Source organism: Telopea speciosissima, chromosome 8 (genome assembly GCF_018873765.1).
Source record: "Telopea speciosissima isolate NSW1024214 ecotype Mountain lineage chromosome 8, Tspe_v1, whole genome shotgun sequence".
Classification (NCBI taxonomy): Eukaryota; Viridiplantae; Streptophyta; class Magnoliopsida; order Proteales; family Proteaceae; genus Telopea; species Telopea speciosissima.
The window spans coordinates 14,829,855-14,849,326 of NC_057923.1; the positions used below are offsets into that span (position 1 = coordinate 14,829,855).

Sequence of the window (19,472 nt, forward strand, 5' to 3'; positions counted from 1 at the left end):
AGCTCCTTTTTCTGGCCAGGTAAAACTGAGACTGCTACTAGTTGCTTGTTCTTGCTTTTTGAGTAATATGGGCTTCCTTCTTGATTGAGAAGTAATTATGGACACCTTTAGTTGAGGTCTTGGAGCTTGTTTAAGTGGATTCTTCTTCTTGAAAAGTGTTAGGGTGGAGTTCTGCCCATTTTTTCCAGTTTCCTCCTTGCTGGAATTTCTTTTTGGTGTTGGAATCCTTGTTTGAGTGCGCATTCCCCACTTTTTGTTGGTCCTCTTTTTATGGTCAAATGCCATTACCCCTATACTATGATTGAATCGGAAACCTCTGGGCTTGGTTCGGCTGATTCACAACCTACTCCGGCAGCCCCTCACTTTGTCTTTGAGAACTCACATCCACAGATCTCTATTGTGAAGCTAGATAACACCAACTATTTGGATTGGTCCTACTCCGTTAAGCTTTCCCTTAGGAGCAAAGGGAAACTTGAGTATATTACAGGTACTATTAAAGCTCCAGAGCCTGACTCCTCTACCTATGAGAAATGGGAGACAGAAAATTCCACAGTCATGGCATGGCTAATCTTCTCCATGAAGCCAGAGATTGGGAGAAGGTTTATGAGAAAGGAAACTGCCAAGGCAATTTGGGACAGTGCCCCCCAGACCTTTGACAGGGTAAGTGACTCTGCCAAGGTCTATCAGCTTCACCAAAAAATTAATTCAATGAGGCGTGACGGGACCATTTCTGAGTACTACAATGCTTATATTAGTCTCTAGGAGGAGTATGACCACTTCAGGGACCTTCAGTTGACCAATCCACAAGATGAAGCAAAGGTGTATCGCACTCTTGAAAAGGAGCATGTCTTCACTTTACTTGGTGGCCTGAACCCTGATTACGAGCCAATCAGGCTCCAGATTTTAGGCCAGTCTCCTCTTCCATCTCTTAATGAGGTTTGTAGCTACTTATAGAGTGAGGAGACTCGGCGTGTTGCTATGGAACCAGCTCTAGCATCATCTCTTGAGAGATCAGCTCTCAATTCTTCCTCTTTCCGGGACACTCGTGGTGGTGGTAGAGGCCATGGGCCTAACCATGGGGAAGATAGAGCAGTAGAGAGTAGAGACAGGTGCTGCTAGTGGAGGTGGCAGAGACATGTTTAAATGTGATCATTGGGGGAGATCTGGACATACCAAGGATAGGTGTTGGACTCTTCTTGGCCGTCCTCTTGGTACACGAGGTGGTGCTCGTGGTGGCTGTAAAGGGGGAGCTCGAGGAGCACACTCTATTATGATTGGCAGATGCAGTGTTTCGTAGAGTCATGTCATAGTTGAGCACATCTTCTACACCCCTAGTAGCTAGGTCCTCTTCATCGTCAACTTTGCAAGTCTCTACCTCTGCTTCTACTGCAGCCCAGTCTTAGGTCATTGACTCTGGTGCCATTGCCTACATTATTGGTACGTCCCATTATTATGATTCCTATACCATTTGTTCTAGTAACGATAAGGTTAGGGTAGCTGATGGCTTCCTTTCCTCCATCTCTGGTAAGGACAGTATCTATGTTACATCATCCATTTCGCTTACTTTTGTTCTTCATGTCCCTAACCTTATTCTTAATCTTCTATTTGTGAGTCATTTGACTAAATCTCTGAACTATTGTGTCACCTTTTTTCCTTCTCATTGTGTGTTTCAGGATTTGGTGACGAAGAGGATTATTGGCAGTGGTCATGAGGAGCAAGGCCTTTATCTTTTTGAACCTTTTTTGCCCACAGCTCAGTCCTATGTGTGTAGACGTAATGATAGACTTGATAGTAGTTTTGTGGATTCTGTTATGTTATGGCATCGTCGTCTTGGCCATCCATCTTTTGTTGTAATGAGGAAACAATTACCTCACTTATTTTCTTCTATTGTCTCTTCTCATGTTTTTCAATGTAAACCATGTATGTTTGCCAAACACTGTCGCTCACCTTATCGATATCATGGTAATAGATTTGCTTCTCTTTTTCATATTGTGCATACAGATGTTTAGGGACCTTCCCTACTACCTCTTTATTTGGCTATCGTTACTTTGTTTCCTTTGTTGATGATTTTTCTTGTGCTACTTGGACTGTTCTTATGAAGCATAAATGTGATGTCCGTGATGCATTTAAAAATTTTATCAGATGACTCTTACTCTGCTTGACACTCGAATCAAAATTGTTTGTTTAGATAAAGAGGGGGAGTACATGTTTGGTGGCCTCCAAACCTTTTTTACTAACAATAGCATTATCCATCAACTAGCGTGTGTTGACATACCCCAACAAAATGGGGTAGCTGAGAGGAAAAATCGCCATTTATTAGAGGTCACTCGGAGTCTTCTCTTTGGCATGCATGTTCCTAAGACCTTATGGTTTGAAGCTCTTCTCATTGCTTCTTTTCTCATAAATTACATGCCTACCAAACTCTTTGGTTCCAAATCTACCTTAGAAACCTTATCTCCATAGATTTTTGCTTTCTCTCTTCCTCCCAAAGTCTTTGGCTGTGTTTCTTATGTGCATGTTAACAAACCCCATCGCACTAAACTTGATCCCAAATCTCTCAAGTGTCTCTTTCTTGGGTATTCTTCTACTTCCAAAGGCTACAAGTGTTATCATCCTTCTTCTCGTTGGTGTCTTCTCTCCAAAGATGTCACCTTCCTTGAATCTGTCCCTTTCTTTGCCCCTTCTCAACATCCTCTTCAGGGGGAGAATTGTGGAAGTGAACAGGCTGCTGAGGCTGTTTTCCTTCATGCTCCTCTACCTATCTCTCCTTTTATGCTTGACATTGGAAAACACACGACTGTGGATATGGTTGATACTGATGATCAATCAGGTGTCAATACTAAATTGGTTGAATCAGAATTGGTTGTTGAAAGTGGTTCTGGTAATGAGAAGGGTCATAAGAATGAGAAGGATTACCACATTCAATACAAAAAAGGTGAAAATTTGAAGAGAAAGAAGACCTGTTAAGAATCCTCTTTAGATCCACATCCTGATATTCATTCTCCTCAATCAGGTGGCATTCCTTCTCCTCCATCTGATTTAGACCTTCCTATTGCAGTTAGAAAAGGGAAAAGAGCTTGTACTAATCTTATAGCCCAGTTTGTTTCCTATGATGCTCATTCTCCTACAGGTCTTTCCTTTATTGCTGCTTTCTCTACTGCTTCTATTCCCAAGAATGTTACCGATGCTATGTTTGACCCAAAGTGGAAACAAGCTATGTCTGAGGAGATGATGGCTCTTGAGAAGAATGGTACTTGGAAATTGGTGGATCTTCCCAGTGGACGTGTCCTAGTTGAATGCAGATGGATCTACATAATCAAGTATAAATGTGATGGTACTGTTGAGAGATATAAAGTAAGGTTGGTGACCAAGGGGTACAGTCAAGTTGATGGAATTGATTATCAGGAGACATTTGCTCCTGTGGCTAAGCACAACTCTATAAGAGTTCTTTTTCATTGGCTGCCAATAAAGATGCCATTATACCAGTTAGATGTCAAAAATGCCTTCCTTCATGGTGACTTGGAAGAGGAAGTGTACATGCAAACTCCAACAGGCTTCAAAATACCTTTAGCTGAGGGGAAAGTGTGTCTTCTTAAGAAGGCACTATATGGTCTCAAACAGTCTCCAAAGGCATGGTTTGAGCGCTTCCGCCAGGCTATTCTGAAGAATGGGTATTTCCAGGGTTAAGCTGACCACACTCACTTTACCAAGCAGGGCAATGGTTCCATTATAGCCCTTATTGTCTATGTTGATGATATTGTGATCACTGGAGACGATACAACTGAGATAGACAAACTGAAGATCTACTTGGCTCAACAGTTTGAAATCAAAGATCTGGGCCCCTTGAAGTACTTCTTAGGGATTAAAGTATCAAGGTCCAAGAGCGGAATCAACATATGTCAAAGGAAGTTTGTCCTTGATTTGTTGACAGAGACAGGGATGTTAGGCTGCAAACCAGCAAGTTCCCCTATTGAGCAGAACCACAAACTAGGAGAAGATTGTGGTCCCTCTCTTGTTGATGCGGGAAAGTACCAGAGGTTAATGGGGAAGGTTATCTATCTTTCCATGACACGCCCAGATATTTCCTATACAGTGGGAGTGGTGAGTCAATTTATGCATGCCCGCAAAATTGGCCACTTGGATGTTGTATATCGTATTCTCAGATATTTGAAGTCTTCTCCAGGGAAAGGACTGTTGTATGCCAAGTATGATCACTTGAGAGTGGAAGGTTTTATTGATGTCCATTGGGCTGGATCCATTACAGACAAGAGATCTACCTCTGGCTATTGTACCTTTGTGGGAGGTAATTTGGTTACATGGAGAAGCAAAAAATAGCCTGTTGTAGCTAGATCCAGTGCAGAAGCAGAACTTAGGGCCATGGCTCACGGAGTGTGTGAACTCATATGGTTGAAGAGACTAGTTCATGAATTGGGTTTTGATATTGAAGGCCCTATGAGACTCCACTGTAACAACAAGGCAACCATCAGTATTGCTCACAATCCTGTGCAACATGACAGAAACAAGTATATTGAAGTGGATAGACACTTTATCAAGGAGAAGATAGACTAAAGCTGCATTTGTACTCCCTTTGTGAAGACAGGTGATCAACTAGCGGACATCTTCACCCAAGGGCTTACCTACCTTCAGTTTGGTACCCTTTTATGCAAGCAGGAAATGCATGATATTTGTTCTCCAGCTTGAGGGGGAGTGTTAGAGTTATTAGATGTTTTGGTCTAAAGGTATTTTAGGAACTAGTTAAGTTCTAGCAGCCCTATTATGTATTTTCTTTCTTTTTCCCTTTTTTACCTTTTACCTCCCTAGAGAGGTGGATGTAATATGTTTATCATTATCAATGAAGTAATATAGTTGTGTGGAGAATACTCTCCAACACAACACATTACAATCGATCTAGCCTCCTCTGTCTTCCCTCTTGTCTCCTTCTTCTTCTTCTCCCCTTCTTACTTACCTTCATAACCTAAAATCTAACTGAATTTTGGGTTTTTAGATACCGTTTTATGGCCTTCTAGGACCTAAAGTAGAAATATTTTGCAGCTTCTTATGTTTCCATAAATACCATAAGTTTTGGGCTAATTGTTTTTAACAGGTACTTTTTATTTTTCATTGAATTTTGAATATTAACTACAGTTCTTTGTGCTTTTCATGAGCTAAAATGGTACAATTTGCATTTTATAAAATTTCCACAAGTATCTCAGGTAGAAGTGTTTGGGTTAGAATTTTTTGCATGTACTTATTTACTGCTGTGGGCAAATAGCAATCAACTAGAAAAGCCTGTACCGCAAACCTCAATTTCAATGTCAATGAAATTGTTGATGTATACATTGATGCTGCCCTTCCCTAACAATTAGAGCTTTTAGGTGAAACGGTAGCAAAATTGGTATCAGAGCAGGGAGGTCAAGTGTTCGATTCCTGGGAAATGCATTGGAAGAATTTTCCCGACATTTCTTCTCCCTCAGTGCCGCACGAAGGAAATGCCACGTGAGCTCCATGTGCAAGGACCATAGGATCTTGGCCTGCACGTGTAGGGGAGTGTTGATGTATACATTGATGCTGCCCTTCCCTAACAGTTCGAGCTTTTAGGTGAAACGGTAGCTAACAGAAATATTCCCCCCCCCCACCCCCAAAATCTTTTTTTCCTGTACTACACCTATAAGAATTCACATTTCTTTTTTTACGGTGAAATCCATCAACTAATGGATGGACCCCCAGGTAACTATCTTCTATCTTCCTCTGCCTTGTTTTTCCCTTCTACCAGAGCAAATAGCCTGTTCACCCTTATTTTTTGATCTCTAGATTCATCCACCCATCTGTCTAAACATTTTACATTCAACACCTATCAAACCAATAGCTGCTGAAAAGCTTCTCTCCACATTTCTAATTCTTTTAATTTACTTTACAACTTGCTTCAGCCTTTAAAATCACCTTGTACCTTTGCAATGACTTTCCATTCACCCTAGCATGTTCCTATACCCCTCCATCCTCAAAAAATCATAACCTCATTTCCCCTTATATTTTTTTTTTATTTTCTTTACCTAAACAGAAAACATTTTATCTCTCCTAATTCTGCCATTGCCAAATGCTATTCTAGTGAAATTTGGGATATTTTCGCCCTTTGAAGACTGATTTTGTTTTGTAACCATGGTTCAACACCAGAGTTTTGATGACAAGAAGATTGTGGGGCTAAATTTTTTTTTTTTTTTTTTTTTTGTGGGGGAGGTGGGGGGTGGGTGGGGGTGGGGGAGGATGCAAAAGGAGGTTTAGCATGCTTCAAATACCAAACTTTGGACAGGTTTATATGATGGAAATTGGTTTAATAAGGTCATTTAAAAATAGACCAGTCAGAATTTTCTACCATACAGAAGAAGTCATGCATTAACTAAAGTTCCCACGAATCTCTAAGTACATTTACACGACTATGGGGGCAAAAAATAGAAATTTCTCTAATTCTGGAAATCCGTCTGCTGTTTAAATTTCTATAGCAGTAAGTTTGCTGGATTTTATGCTATAATCCCTGTTTTCAAGGATGCTACAGAAATTAGGTTCCCTGGATCTGCGTTACTTAATGAGAAAGAGATAAAGACAGTTACATGGTAATTGATTTCAGACATTCTTTACAAGTTTCAGTGTCTACTAAATATTATGCAACATCAATCAAAAGCTGGTGGTAATTTAGAGCTGAAATAATGTAAGTCTAGAACCTAAATAGGTCCAATCCCAGGCAGGATCAAATAAAGAACCCTCCAACAAACAAGAAATCATATGAGGGAACCAAGAGAACAATGGGAACTAAAATCATATGAGGGAACCAAGAAAATAATAACTAAGAATAAGGGACAATTTCCTTGGTTGAAGTAACAAATAAAAACTCACAAATTTGTAACCTATTGAAGCAGCAATGATCTTGATGTAATAATTTTCAAGAAATCAATGTGACAATCAGTTGAAAGAAATCCCAGCAGCTTGTAGCACTCTTGAACTCGATTTGAACAAAATTAGGGTTTAGATTCAATAAGCAATGGAAGTGGATGAGGAAGAGAATGGGCATCTTACCCAACCTATCTCAGGATTTTAACAAAGGCTAAAACCAATATTTCATTAATCAAATTCGTGTTCCATGCTGACCTCCCTTACAAACTTATAAAGAAGACTCGAAAATAGACTTAGACACTAAAAAGGAAAGGCCTAACCCTATCCTAAACTAATAAGGTAACCTCAATTGACTAAGAAAGTGAAATAATAAAGAAAACAAATTCAAAATAGGACTCTAACTAAACTAAGGAAGTTGTTAGAACCGTAGGGGTATTTTGGACCCTTTTCTTGTGTTTTTTTATGTTTCTATTAGGTGGGCTTTAGTCCCACATTGCTTATGTGTAATTCTGTCCTCTATTCTCAATGATATAAATAAAGAGCTTGGGGTGATCATTAATCATCCAAGCCTTACTTTAATTCTAAACCTCTTAACATAGTATCAGAGCAGGTTTTCAATTAGAGTCCTCTACCTTCTATTTTCAGCTCCTCCTTTCTCTTCTCTCTCCCTCTCTCTCGATCTCCTCTTCTTTTCTCTCTTTTCTTCTTTTGTTTTCTATTCTTCAATAGGGTAGCACTGATGAGTTGATCCATAGATCCAGCTGCTGCCCTTTCTCACCTCATTTCAAGTATAAGGAACCAATTGTTGGATCAAGCCCTTGCCAATCCCCCAAAAGACGTCTTGTGAGGGAAGGTGCAACTTTATTTTCTTATTGCATACGGGCCAACGCGCATCACTCCGCGCCCGAGCCGGGATCTGGGCGGGCGTTGGATTCCCCAACACCAATCTCCCTTATTGAAAGATCAAGAACTGCAACAAGTTCCTTTATTAAATTTTTTTCCTATCTCAGATCTGCTTACTTTGCCATTGATGACCGTCGGCTTACTGGCCATATTGATGGCACTACTGTCATCCCAGCTAAAGCTGGCCCTTCTCTGACCAGGTGGATCTCCAACAATGGTATACTTATGTCCTATTTGATTGGCTCAATGCACTCAGACCTTGCCGATGGTTTTCTTTTCATTGATACAGCCCATCAGATTTGGTCTGCTTGCAAGGAGACACATGGACAACTCGGTAATGATGCACAGGTGTATGAACTCCAGAAGAAGGCCAATAATACTACTCAGGGGGAGTTATCTGTCTCCAAATACTATGCTACTTTGTGCAGCCTCTGGCAGCAACTGGACCATTTTTCTGATTACCATCCAACTACAGCTGCTGATATCACTGCATATAAGAAGCATCTAGACAAAACCAGGGTCTATGATTTTTTGGCTGGTTTGAACATGGAGTATGACCAGATTCGTGTTCAGGGTATTGGGTCATTCCCCTTTTCCCACACTTGAACAATCCTACGCTTTGGTCTCCTCTGAAGAAGACCGTCGGGCTGCTATGCTCCACCCTCGTGTTACTGACAGATCAGCCCTCTAGTCTACTGCCCAGGCTACCTCCGCCCCTGTCGGACATGTTTCTCTTGGTGATTCTACTACAGGGACTGTTACTTGTGAGCATTGTCACAAGTCCTACCACACCAAAGAGAAGTGCTGGAAACTTCACAGGAAGCCAGCTAACTTTAAGGCTAAACGGGCTGCCAAGAAGAAGACAAAAAATAAGGCAAACCACTCTGAATCTGTTCCTACAGCCTCGGCTACTGACACTGGCCTATCCCAGGATGATCTACAGGCTTTCCTACGACTGCTAAGGTCTTCCGCTGCTGCTGCCTCTACTACATCAACTCCTGCCACCTCTTCTACTTCTTCAGATTCACACTTTACCCGGTCAGGTATTCCATTTGGTGGTCATTGTGCTTCTGCAGCTTCCCATCCTTGGATCATAGATTCTGGGGCTATGAATCACATGACCAGTTCCTTTAGCCTGTTCCATTGGTATTCTCCCACTTCTGGGAAAGAAAAGGTCAAAGTAGCTGATGGTTCCCTTTCCTCCATATCTGGAAAAGGAATCATCAACTGCACTTCCTCCCTTACTTTGTCTTTGATTTTGCATATTCCTAATTTTACTACTAACCTTGTTTCTCTTAGTAGTCTTACTCGTGATCTTAACTGTAAAGTGACTTTTTTTCCCTCCCATTGTGTGTTTCAGGATCTTGCCTCTGGGAAGATGATTGGATTGGGTAAAGTGCATGGTGACTTGTACCTGCTTAGTGATGGCCGTCTCACCCCACCCCCGTTACCATCTCCACATCAGAACTCCTTAGTCTCTTCTGAAATTTACCAGTGGCACTCTGGATTAGGTCACCCTCCATTAGGAATATTAGCATCTTTATTTCCTACTTTTGTCAAATCATGTGATAAGACTGATTTTTTTTGGTGAGGCTTGTGTTCTGGCCAAACAGACACATTCTACTTATTTGATTTCAAATAAAAGGAGTTCTTCACTTTTTCAATTGGTGTATTCTGATGTTTGGGGCCCTAGTCGTAAAACTTCCCTTTCTGGTCATCGTTGGTTTGTTTCTTTTATTGGTTGTCATTCTAGGCATACATGGGTTTATCTTATGCACACTAATAGCCAAGTTTTTTCCTGTTTTCAGCATTTCCATAGAATGGTCTAAACTCAGTTCCACGCTAATCTCAAGGTTTTGAAAAGTGATAATGGCACCGAGTATAAGGAAAACCAATTTCAGAAGTCTTTGGCTGATAATGGTATTATTCACCAGAATAGTTGTGTCGATACCCCAGCCCAAAATGGTGTGGTTGAAAGGAAGAACCGGCATTTGTTGGAAGTAACCAGGGCGTTGATGTATTCGCGCCATGTCCCCTCCCAATATTGGGGGGATGCTATCCTCACTGCAACCTATCTCATTAATCGGTTGCCTTCTCATGTTCTTGACTCCCGCAATCTAGCTGAACTTTTACATGGGAATTCCACCTTTGTGGTTTCTCCCAAGGTGTTTGGTTGTGTGTGCTATGCCAAAGACACGACATCTCCCGGTAAACTTGACCCTCGTGGGTTGCGGTATGTTTTCTTGGGTTACTCTCCAACCCAAAAAGGTTAAATGTTACCATCCCCCTTCCCGTCGTACTCTGGTCAGTATGGATGTTGTTTTTCATGAACGTCTTTCCTATTATCCATCTCCACATCTTAAGGGGGAGAATTCTGGTTCTAGTGAAGATGTGTTTGTGCTTCCTCCCCTTGAGGCTCCTTCTACTTTGGAGCCTATGGCTGCTGTCCAACCTACTTTGGAGCCTACTTTGGCTGCTGCCCCTTCTCCTTTGGCTGCTGTCCAGCCTACTTTGGAGCATACTTTGGCTGCTACCCCTTCTTCTTTAGCTGCTGCCTCTTCTTCCACAGGGATTCCTTTACAAGGGGAATTGGTAGAAAATAATGATGGTCAAGTTCCTAGTCAAGGGGAGTTGACTCCAATCCAGAAGACCATCAGTGAATTTCAGAAGAGAGTTGACAACTCAAATGTTATCACCTACTAAAAGAGGGCAGCATCAATCCACTATGGCACCCCTGCCTATCCAATTGCCGGCTCAGGATCCAGATCTTCGCCCTCCTCCTCCTGGTGAGACTTCTCCTTCCGAACTACCTATTGCTCTTCGCAAAGGTACTAGGATTTGTACCTTGCATCCCATTTCTCGCTTTGTTTCTTATAGTTCTCTTTCTCTGCCTTTTCGTGCATTTGTGTCTTCTCTTTCTTCTGTTTCTGTTCCTAAAAATTGGCAGGAAGCTTATGCAGATGGAAAGTGGAAGGCAGCTATGTTGGAAGAAATGAAAGCCTTGAAAAAAAAAAATACTTGGGATCTTATAGATCTTCCTGCATGAAAAAAACCAGTGGGATTTAAATGGGTGTTTGTGGTCAAACAAAAGGTTGATGGCACTGTTGATCTATATAAGGCACGTCTGGTTGCAAGAGGCTTCACTCAGAAATATGGGATTGACTATCAAAATACCTTTGCTCATTGCAAAGTTGTATATAGTTCGGGTTTTGCTATCTTGTGTAGTCAATCTTGGATGGGTTCTACAACAGCTGGATGTGAAGAATGCCTTCCTAAATGGAGAACTTGGTGAGGAGGTATACATGGATATTCCACCAATGATTTCTTGTGACAGTAATCAAGGTAAAGTGTGCAAGTTGAAGCGAGCACTTTGCGGGCTGAAGCAGTCACCTAGAGCTTGGTTTGGTCGGTTTCACAAGGCCATGATTTATGTGGGCTATAAACAAAGTAATGCTGATCACACTCACTTTATAAAGAGGGCTGGAAAAAACCTCATTGTTCTTATAGTCTATGTGGATGACATTGTGGTTACTGGCAACGATGGAGATGAGATCAACCGGTTGAAGAAGTTTCATGGGCAGGAGTTTGAGATTAAAGATCTAGGGAAGCAACAATACTTTCTAGGGATTGAGGTTGCCAGGTCTTCTAAAGGCATCTTTCTCTCCCAAAGGAATTATGTCCGAGACTTGTTGTCTGAAACTGGTTTGTTAGGATGTCACCCTGCTGATACTCCTATGGAGGTTACTGTTCGTCTCAAAGAAAATGAGGGTGAACCTATTGATAAAGGCCGATACCAAAGACTAGTAGGGAAGTTGATTTATCTCTCACACACACGTCCAGACATTGTTGTTGCTGTGAGTAATGTGAGTCAATTTATGCATGACCCCTATTCTTCTCATATAGAGGTTGTTCTTCGGATTCTTCACTATTTGAAATCAGCTCCTGAAAAAGGCATTCTTCTGTATCCTTATGGTCACCTACAGGTAGAGGCATATACCGATGCTGACTGGGCTGGTTTTGCAGATCGGAAATCTATCTCTGATATTGTTCTTTTGTAGGGGGCAATCTTGTCACTTGGCTTAACAAGAAGCAGAATGTGGTGGCTCGTTCTAGTGCTAAAGCAAAGTTTCGTGCTATGGCACAGGGCATTTGTGAGTTACTTTTGCTGAAAGGCTTTTTACAAGACCTTGGTTTTCCTGTTCATCTTCCTATGATGTTGTACTATGACAATAAAGCTGCAATCAACATTGCTCACAATCTAGTACAGCATGATCGCACCAAGCATGTTAACGTGGACAAACATTTTATCAAGGAGAAGTTCGAAGACGGATTGATTTGTGTTCCCTTTGTGAAGTCTACTGATCAAGTTGCAAATATTTTCACCAAGGGATTGTCTGGAAAATTGTTCCATCCTAATCTAGTCAAGTTGGGCATGAATGACATATTTGCTCCAACTTGAGGGGGAGTGTTAGAAACGTAAGGGTATTTTGGACTCTTTTCTTGTGTTTTTTTATGTTTCTATTATGTGGGCTTTAGTCCCACATTGCTTATGTGTAATTCTGTCCTCTATTCTCAATGATATAAATAAAGAGATTGGGGTGATCATTAATCATCCAAGCCTTACTTTAATTCTAAACCTCTTAACAGAAGTAAATCCTGTTTTCCTATTTTCTACCCATATTTTAGGCCCACTAAATTGGCCAATTACAATATGAACCCATGGGATCAAAAGCCTATAACCCAACCTAAAGCTTATTTCCACTAAAATAAGTCCTAAGTGACTTATCTACATCAGAAAGTATGTCTATAATATACTACAGTATCTCAAATGGCCTAAGCACGTCTACGTGCATTGCAGATCTAAAACATATGATTGCGTATTATTAGCAATAGTTAGAATGATATATGTGCCAGGGGGTGATGTGTAATTTACCATATATATATTAACATATATATAACAAACTTCATCATCTTTGAGAGAACGAAAATGGGGAAGCAACACCCACAGACGGAAAAAAAATGCAAGATCAACTTATAATTATAAAAAAAAAAAATTACATTTTGAATTTCAGAAAATTGGAACAGAAATACCATCTGAATACAAGTAAAATCTTACATAGCCAGTATTCCTGTCAGAAAAGGCAAATAGGCTTCCAACTGCTTCAAATTAGTAAGACCTTGTACAAATACAACAGGAATAAGGAATAGAACTGTAAGGATGAAACAAGCAACAAAAACCACCAGCTTGGAAACCCATCTTTGTATAAACGAAGCAGAAAAGAAAGGCCAGTAAACATCATGAGGCTCTGGTGCTTGCTCTGTGATCCATTCTGTGGGATTGGTTGATTGTTGGATGTGGAGAGCAACAGCAGAACCATACCGGGATTTGAAGGACACAAAAGCAGCAGGGACTTCCTGTTACATTGGATAAAACACACAAGGTAAGGGGTGCACAAATTGTCATGTACTAGAATCTTAGAATTGGTTAATATAGCCAAAGTGTGTAAGAGAATCAATCTCAGTATTAAGAACCAAAAAAGCTAGTATGGAGAATGTCCTTTCTAGTTCAATAAACAAAACAAAGTCAAAAAGCAAATGAAAAGGTGAAAGAACGTAAAGTGTATAAGATATTAGTTAATTAACAAAAAATCAGATGCACGTCAAAGTTGCAGGTACTTTTAGTTCCAACAGAAAGCATAATGTTCAGATTTTTAAAAGGTAACCTCCTGCGACAGTATAGACACCCAGTCTTGACTGAACTGATACAGGTCTCTCAAGGTTGATTTCTTTGGGTGGAATTTCATGAATACTGGCTTGTGAACAATGTGCCCACAGGCCCTTTATTTATAATAGGAGGAAGAACATTCCAGAATGGATACAATGACCATAATACCCTTATAGCAGAATTACCCTTGTACTCATTACATTACAACACTCTCCCTCAAGTTGGTGCATATATTTCAAGCATGCCCAACTTGCTAATTACAAAAGAAAAAGACTTGTGACAAAGACTTTTAGTAAGAACACCTGCTAGCTGATCACTGGACCGAACACATGGGACACATACAACTCCTTGCTCCAGCTTCTCCTTGATAAAGTGCCTATCAACCTCCACATGCTTGGTACGATCATGTTGGACTGGGTTGTGTGCTATACTAATGGCAGATTTACTCCTGTAGAAGGCACTGTAACCATAGTAACTCACAAACTCCATGTACCATAGTCCTGAATTCAACTTCAGCACTTGATCGAGCAATAGCAGACTGCTTCTTGCTCCTCCAAGTGACTAAGTTACCTCCAACAAAGGTACAGTACCCTGACGCAGATCTCCTGTCGTTAGGGCAACCAGCCCAGTCAGCATCTGTATATGCTGCTACTCGAGTATGGCTGTGAGGAGAATATAAAATTCCCTTTCCAGGTGAAGACTTCAAGTACCTCAAGATAGACAATCAACACTGTGATATGCTGCCACACTTTCTTTATGAATAAAGTGTGATCAGCATTACTCTGCTTGTAGCCATTTGACACCATAGCTTTGTGAAATCTCCCAAACCAAGCTCTTGGTGACTGCTTCGAGCCATACAATGCTTTCTTCAGATGACACACTTCTCCCTCTTTGAAGTAGCAAATCCGGGTGGAATTTCCATGTAAACTTCCCTCTTCTAGATCACCATGGAGGAAGGCATTCTTTACATCTAGTTTTTGAAGTTCCCAACCTTGGTTAACAACACATGATCAGCATCACTCATAGGTGACCATGAGGAGACAGAAGAATGCCTTTTCCAGAAGTTGGCTTTAAGTAGTGAAGAATCCGAAGAACAGCCTCCATATGAGAAGAATCGGTGTCATGCATAAACTGACTCACAGTACTCATAGCAACAGCAATGTATGGACATGTGTATGAGAGATAAATCAGCTGCCCCACTAGTCTTTGTTACCGGCCTTTGTCTACAGGTTTACCCTCCTTTTCTTTGAGACGAACAGTAGCCTCCATAGGAGTATCTGAAGGGTGACATCCTAATAAACCAGTTTCAGACAACAAGTCTAGGACATACTTCCTTTGGGAGAGAAACATGCCTTTAAAAGACCTGACAACCTCAATCCCTAGAAAGTACCGTAGCTTCCCTAGATCTTTAATCTCAAACTCTTGCCCAAAAAACTTCTTCAACCGGTTGATCTCATCACCACCATTGCCAGTAACCATAATGTCATCCACATAGACTATAAAACAGTGAGATTTTTTCCAGCCCTCTTTATAAAGAGAGTGTGATCAGCATTACTCAACTTATAGCCCACAGAAATCATGGCCTTGTGAAACCTACCAAACCAAGCTCTAGGTGACTGCTTCAGCCCATAAAGTGCTCGCTTCAATTTGCACACTTTACCTTGATTACTTTCACGAAAATCCTGGTGGAATATCCATTTACACCTCCTCACCAAGTTCTCCATTTAGAAAGGCATTCTTTACATCCAGTTGTTATAGATCCCATCCAAGATTGACTGTACAAGATAACAAAACCCGAACTGTATTCAACTTTGCAACAAGAGCAAAGGTCTCCTGGTAGTCAATCCTATATGTCTGAGTGAAGCCTCTTGCAACCAGATGTGCCTTATATCGATCCACAATGCCATCAACCTTTTGTTTGACCATAAACACCCATTGACATCCCACTGGTTTTTCCCTGAAGGAAGATCTACAAGATCCCAAGTATTATTTTTTTTCAAGGCTCTCATTTCTTCCAACATAGCTACCTTCCACTTTCCATCTGCATAAGCTTCTTGCCAATTTTTAGGAACAAAAACAGAAGAAAGAGAAGACACAAATGCACCAATAGACGGAGGAAGAGAACTATAAGAAACAAAGCGAGAAATGGGATGCAAGGTGCAAGTCCTAGTACCTTTGCGATGAGCAATAGGTAGTTCGGAAGGAGAAGTCTCATCAGGAGGAGGATGAGGATCTGGATCCTGAGCCGGCAATTGGATAGGTATTGGTGCCACAGTGGATTGATGCTGCCCTCTTTTGGAGCATCTATTTTGGTAGGTGATAACATTCGAGTTGTCAATTTTCTTTTGAAATTCACTGATGGTCTTCCGGATTGGAGTCAACTCCCCCTAACTAGGAACATGACCATCATTATCTACATGCTCCCCTTGTAAAGGGATCCCTGCGAAAGAAGGGGCAACAGCCAAAGGAGGCTGGGCTCCAAAGTAGGCTGGACAGCAGCCAAAATAGGATCCAAAGGAAGCTGGGCAGCAGCCAAATTGGGCTCCAAAGTAGGCTGGACAGCAGTCAAAATAGGCTCCCTATTTTGGATCTATGGAATGAGGTGAGAAAGGGCAGCAGCTGGATCTATGGATCACCTCATCAGTGCTGCCTAATTGAAGAATAGAAAACAAAAGAAGAAAAGAGAGAAGAGAAGAGGAGATCGAGAGAGAGAGAGAAGAGAAAGAAGGAGCTGAAAATAGAAGGTAGAGGACCCTAATTCAAAACCTGCTCTGATACCATGTTAACAGATTTAGAATTAGAGTAAGGCTTGGATGATTAATGATCACCCCAAGCTCTTTATTTATATGCTTGAGAATAGAGAACAGAAATACAAATAAGCAATGTGGGACTAAAGCCCACATAACAGAAAAATAAAAGAAACAAAAAGCGGGTCCAAAATACCCATACCGTTCTAACAGTTCTAACAATAGATCACAGAAAAAAAAGGAAATGAGAGAATTAGGAATGGAGAAACGGAGATGGAGAAGTTGGGAAGAGGAATGGGAAATAGAAATGTGAATTTTAGAGGGGTCCCAAAGGATCCAAATATGACTATTGGGGTAATGGTTGTAGTTGGAGAGGAGAGACCAGGATTGAGCTAGGGAGGCGGCAATGCGAGCAACATTCTGTTGGAGAACCCACGTTTTAAGAAGATCACAGAATGAGGAGTAGGTGGACTTAATGAGGGATCTCATATCCTAATGCTTAGCCAGGGAATTAAGGCCCCTGACATTCCAAATAAAACCAGCCGACATGGGGAACTAGAGGGAGAGGGGCAGGGATTTCCCAGGGGGATACTCTGGTACCTTTTACGGAAATATGCAATGGCCGGGCTGCGAACAAATGGCCAACAAGGGGGTAGAGGCAGCACCGAACCAGGGAGAGATGGATGGACCTCAGCGGAAAAGGTTGGACGGCCAAGAGGGGGAGGGGGGAAGGGGGGAGCACAAAAGTTTCAAAGGGGAGATCAGGGGGGTAGCCAAAAAGGAAAGGATAAGAGGGTCAGAAATGGAACTGGTCAGGGTAGGAGTGGTTGGGTTAGGGTAATGCTTTTGGTAAAGAAGGGTCGGGGATTGGAAAAGAGGGAGGTTATAGGTGAAAAAGGATTGCGGCTGGGCAAGGAGGGAATGGGCCAGGTTTAGGCGAGGGTGGGCCTGATGGATGGGCCAGGCGTGGAAGAGGGGTTTTGAGAATAGGAAGCTGGGAGAGGGGACTTGTGGGCAAAGTGGGAGGGTCCACAGGGGGGTTGGATGGGAGGGGGCTTAGTGCGTAAAGAAGGCCACATGGCAAGGGAGGACGAAGGGAGAGCTAACAAGGGTAGATTAGGTAGAAGGGGGGTAAAAAAGGAAAGAGAAAAGATAAAGGGGGTTGGGAGCGGTGAGAAGCTGTATAAGATAAAGAGGGAGCTAACCTTAACGCAGGAGACAAAACCTTGGCACGAGAATGGAAACTGGAGACCAAACACGCCTGGGCTTCCACTATGACATCGACTGGAAAAGCCAGAGGTCTGAGCAGCCTGCAAGCAAACATATTAGAGGATGGGGAAGGCAAATCGGATCTTCCAAGCTCAGAGCAAGTATCAACAATCATCTCTAGGGGCAGCAGCTGAGCCCTAGCAGAGGTATCAGGTGTAGCAATACTATCTCCAATAGGATCTTCATGGCTCAAAAAGTAGAACTTAGACGTCAGGGGACCTAACGGAGAAGGTGCCAGAGCAGCAGGGGTAGGGGAGGACCTCGGCAACAGAGATCGAGAGCTCCACCGTGCTAGGAGGGGAGCTGCAGGCGAGACGATTGTTGCAGCGGCGACTGCGTTGACGATATCATTTGCAATGACGACGAGCAGTGGCTCTTCTTCGACTTGGGGATCTAGAGGGGCCAAAAAGAATCGAGGAAGATCTGGAGCGAGAAGCATCGGAGTGTGACTCCTTACTGGTAGCAGATCGAAGACCAGGAGCATGTAAAGAGGAAGGGGCTTGAACCAGCAAGGGAGAAACCAAAGTAGTTATGGGAGCCTTAGCAGCCAGAGGAGATACGAGGCCATCAAGAGAAGCTCGAGAAGCTCCGAGCGCAGCGATGGACAAGGGAGAAGAGGCTACACAATCCTTCGAGTGGTGACCGAAGGCTTTACAGAGGTTACAGTGAGGAGGAATCCACTCATACTTGACTGGTTGTACAAAGCTGAAGCCATCTTCCTCCATGATGGTAATGGAAGAGGGAGGAGGTCCATCGGCAAAAACATCAACGCATAATCAGGCGTATGAGAGACAATCCATCTTGAGAGTGCAAGTGTCGGTGTGCAGCAGGAAGCCGATAACAGAGCCTAATCGACTAGGGCATTCTTGGCTTCAGTGTTGCAGAGGCAGACCAGGGAGGGTGATCCACAAGGGAATAGTATTGAGGTTGACCTTGTGAAGCTAGAGATGGGGACTCTATTGGCGAAGGAAGATTGGTTTGGAATCAACCATCCAGGGAGCACCATCATGAGCACGAGACTGTCTCAACCGAGAAGAACCTGAAGATGAACACCCCGTTGTCAAGGAGCTTCTTTGGTGTAAGATTTTTGCTAATGATATTGTTTTGGTAAATGAGACAAAAGCAGGGATTAACGCTAAGTTGGAAAGTTTTTAAGATAAGTAGAATGAAGATGGAGCATATGATTTGTAACTTTAGTTACACTAAGACGGATAATGAGGTGGTGAAAATTGCTGAGACAAAGATTCTGCAAAGTGATTATTTTACGTATTTGGGCTCAATCATAAATAAAAAAGGTGATATAGAGGATGATGTTCACAAAGAATTAAAATAGGATGGATGAAGTGGAAAGGTGCATCTGGAGTATTGTGTGATTGACGTATTCCTTTAAAACTAAGGAAATTACAGTCATACGACCAACTATGATGTATGGGGTAGAATGTTAGGCAATTAAGAACCATCATGTAAATAAATTCAGTGTAGCGGAGATGAGGATGTTGAGATGTATGTGTGGAAAAACTAGGAGGGATAAAGTAAGGAATGACCATATTAGATCTGATTTGGGAGTAGCTCCGATACATGATAAGATACGAGAAAGTCGTTTGAGGTGGCATGGCCATGTTCAACAGAGGCCTTTGGATCAGATTGAAGGAACTAAAAGAGGCAAGAGCAGACCTAAAATGACCCCACAAGAAGTGGTGAGGAAAGACATGAATAGCTTAGCCATTGTATCAAGTATGACCTCCAATAGAGCTGATTGGAGGGCAAGGGTCCATGTAGCCAATCCCATTTAATTAGGATAAGGCTGAGTTGTTGTTGTAAGTGACAAAAATGTAAACCAATGGATGATTTACTCACCTTTTGGCTAACTATTATCACCGTACAAGTATATGCTTACATAAGATTGTAATAAGATATATACACAAATAAATGCATACATTACA

At 41.9% G+C, this 19,472-nt stretch overlaps 1 protein-coding gene across 3 annotated transcripts in view; it reads right to left on the reverse strand.

Moving 5' to 3' along the window:
* The window catches only part of LOC122671239 (CSC1-like protein HYP1), a 75,553-nt gene that overhangs the window by 14,785 nt on the left and 41,296 nt on the right, over positions 1–19,472 (reverse strand). For 2 of the 3 annotated variants that reach the window (XM_043868363.1, XM_043868361.1), the window contains exon 6: positions 12,905–13,203. In XM_043868363.1, the coding sequence (XP_043724298.1) occupies positions 12,905–13,203 (299 nt within the window). The remainder of the gene's footprint in view (positions 1–12,904; positions 13,204–19,472) is intronic. The other variant, XM_043868362.1, reaches the window with a different exon arrangement.